Genomic DNA, 1,622 nt, shown 5'->3' with positions numbered 1-1,622 from the left:
AAAAAAAACAGTGAGTGAAAATATATATATATATATATATATATATATATATATATATATATATATATATATATATATATATATATCATTTAGATTATAAAAAATAATAGAAATATATAACTTAAAATGTCAAAAGCATGTTAAGAAATGGACACAAGAAATATAAAATTGAGTGCTTTCATTTTTAAAATAAGTTGTCACAAGTTAGACCACACTTATATGTTTTTATTAGCCTTTCCCTTTTTAAATATTTTCTCAATTTTACGATTTATTTGATCATTTTATATAAATTAAAAAAGTGCACAAAAGATAGAGATCGAACAATATATAATAAATTATCATACTGTAAACAACGGATGCATTTACTATTATAGAGTAAAAGATAATAAATTAAAAATAATGCATGCAATATTCATTAAATGATCGATTGAAAATAAAATTAAATACTATATTAAAAATTAAAAGGATTGATAAATTTTAAATATTTTAAAGTTGAAAATGGATTCCTCATTGTCAATTATTGCGAGTATTCATAATTTAATAATTCTTTGCAAATAATTCGAGCCACCATTTGGCATATATAAATATGAGCAAATGTTTCCACTTCTTCCAAGTGCAAAACGAGAGTGTATATGCAAAGAATCCTATTTCTCTACCCCAAAACATACGCATGATCATGAAGACCTTTGCGATCATGCAGACCTTAACTCTAGTTTACACTCATCTTAAATGGATATTAGATTTCCTTGTATACCATCCCTTCTATAAGCTCCATGATTGTCATCTTCCAATATTTGAAGAAGATTACAGTATATGGAATTATAAACGAACCCCTGGCTCAGAGGAAGATGTAGATTGTGCAGTGTGTCTCTGCCAAATAAAAGAAGGAGATGAGATTAGAATATTGAGATGTGAACATATGTATCACATAAACTGTTTGGATAAATGGATTAGTTTTAAGAAAGACACTTGTCCTCTCTGCAGAGAATCATTGAGACCAAGAAGGGACACCACTGAGCTTGGAGCTGAAGTTCTATTATTTAATTTTGGTACCTTCCGTACAGATAGAGATTGTGATGATTGGTGGCTACGTTGAGTAATTTGCATGACTTTGTATACAACTAGTAACTTTTTACCACATCTCATGATATATTTGTCATATCAAGTTATGTGAGTAAATGAATTTGTCGAGTAAATATTTATTAATTATCAAATTATTTTTTTCACATCCATTTATCAATAGAACTTTAATGTTAAGTAAATGTAAACTTGAAATCATTAATTGGGATGGGATTTCCTATATGTTGAATTGCACAATATTCATAAAAGAAGATGTTCGATTTATTGTAAAACATGTTAAGGAATTAATGTTAGTAATGTAGAAGGAATTGTGTATCCTTCATATATATATACATATATATATAGAGAGAGTATGTCTAAGGTTATCCTTCATAGCAAGATAATATATTGTGTGGCCCGATGAAATGGAAAAATGTGCGATATCAATCTCAATTCATATATGCTGGAACATCTACACTTTAGAATCGAAGAATGAATAATTGGATAACAAAGATAACAAATTTATACTTGTGTTCAGATAGGGGGTTGAATAGCACTCTTAT

At 27.5% G+C, this 1,622-nt stretch overlaps 1 protein-coding gene across 1 annotated transcript; it reads left to right on the top strand.

Moving 5' to 3' along the window:
- Positions 1–670: 670 nt before the first annotated feature.
- Positions 671–1,096, top strand: LOC101501965 (RING-H2 finger protein ATL47-like). Its single transcript, XM_004490314.4, has one exon. It carries the CDS (start codon positions 671–673, stop codon positions 1,094–1,096), a length of 426 nt encoding a protein of 141 aa, XP_004490371.1.
- Positions 1,097–1,622: the final 526 nt, after the last annotated feature.

This window comes from Cicer arietinum, chromosome 2 (assembly GCF_000331145.2).
Source record: "Cicer arietinum cultivar CDC Frontier isolate Library 1 chromosome 2, Cicar.CDCFrontier_v2.0, whole genome shotgun sequence".
Lineage (NCBI taxonomy): Eukaryota > Viridiplantae > Streptophyta > Magnoliopsida > Fabales > Fabaceae > Cicer > Cicer arietinum.
The sequence above is the reverse complement of the archived record's forward strand: the minus strand, read 5'-3'. Positions and strand labels throughout refer to the sequence as shown.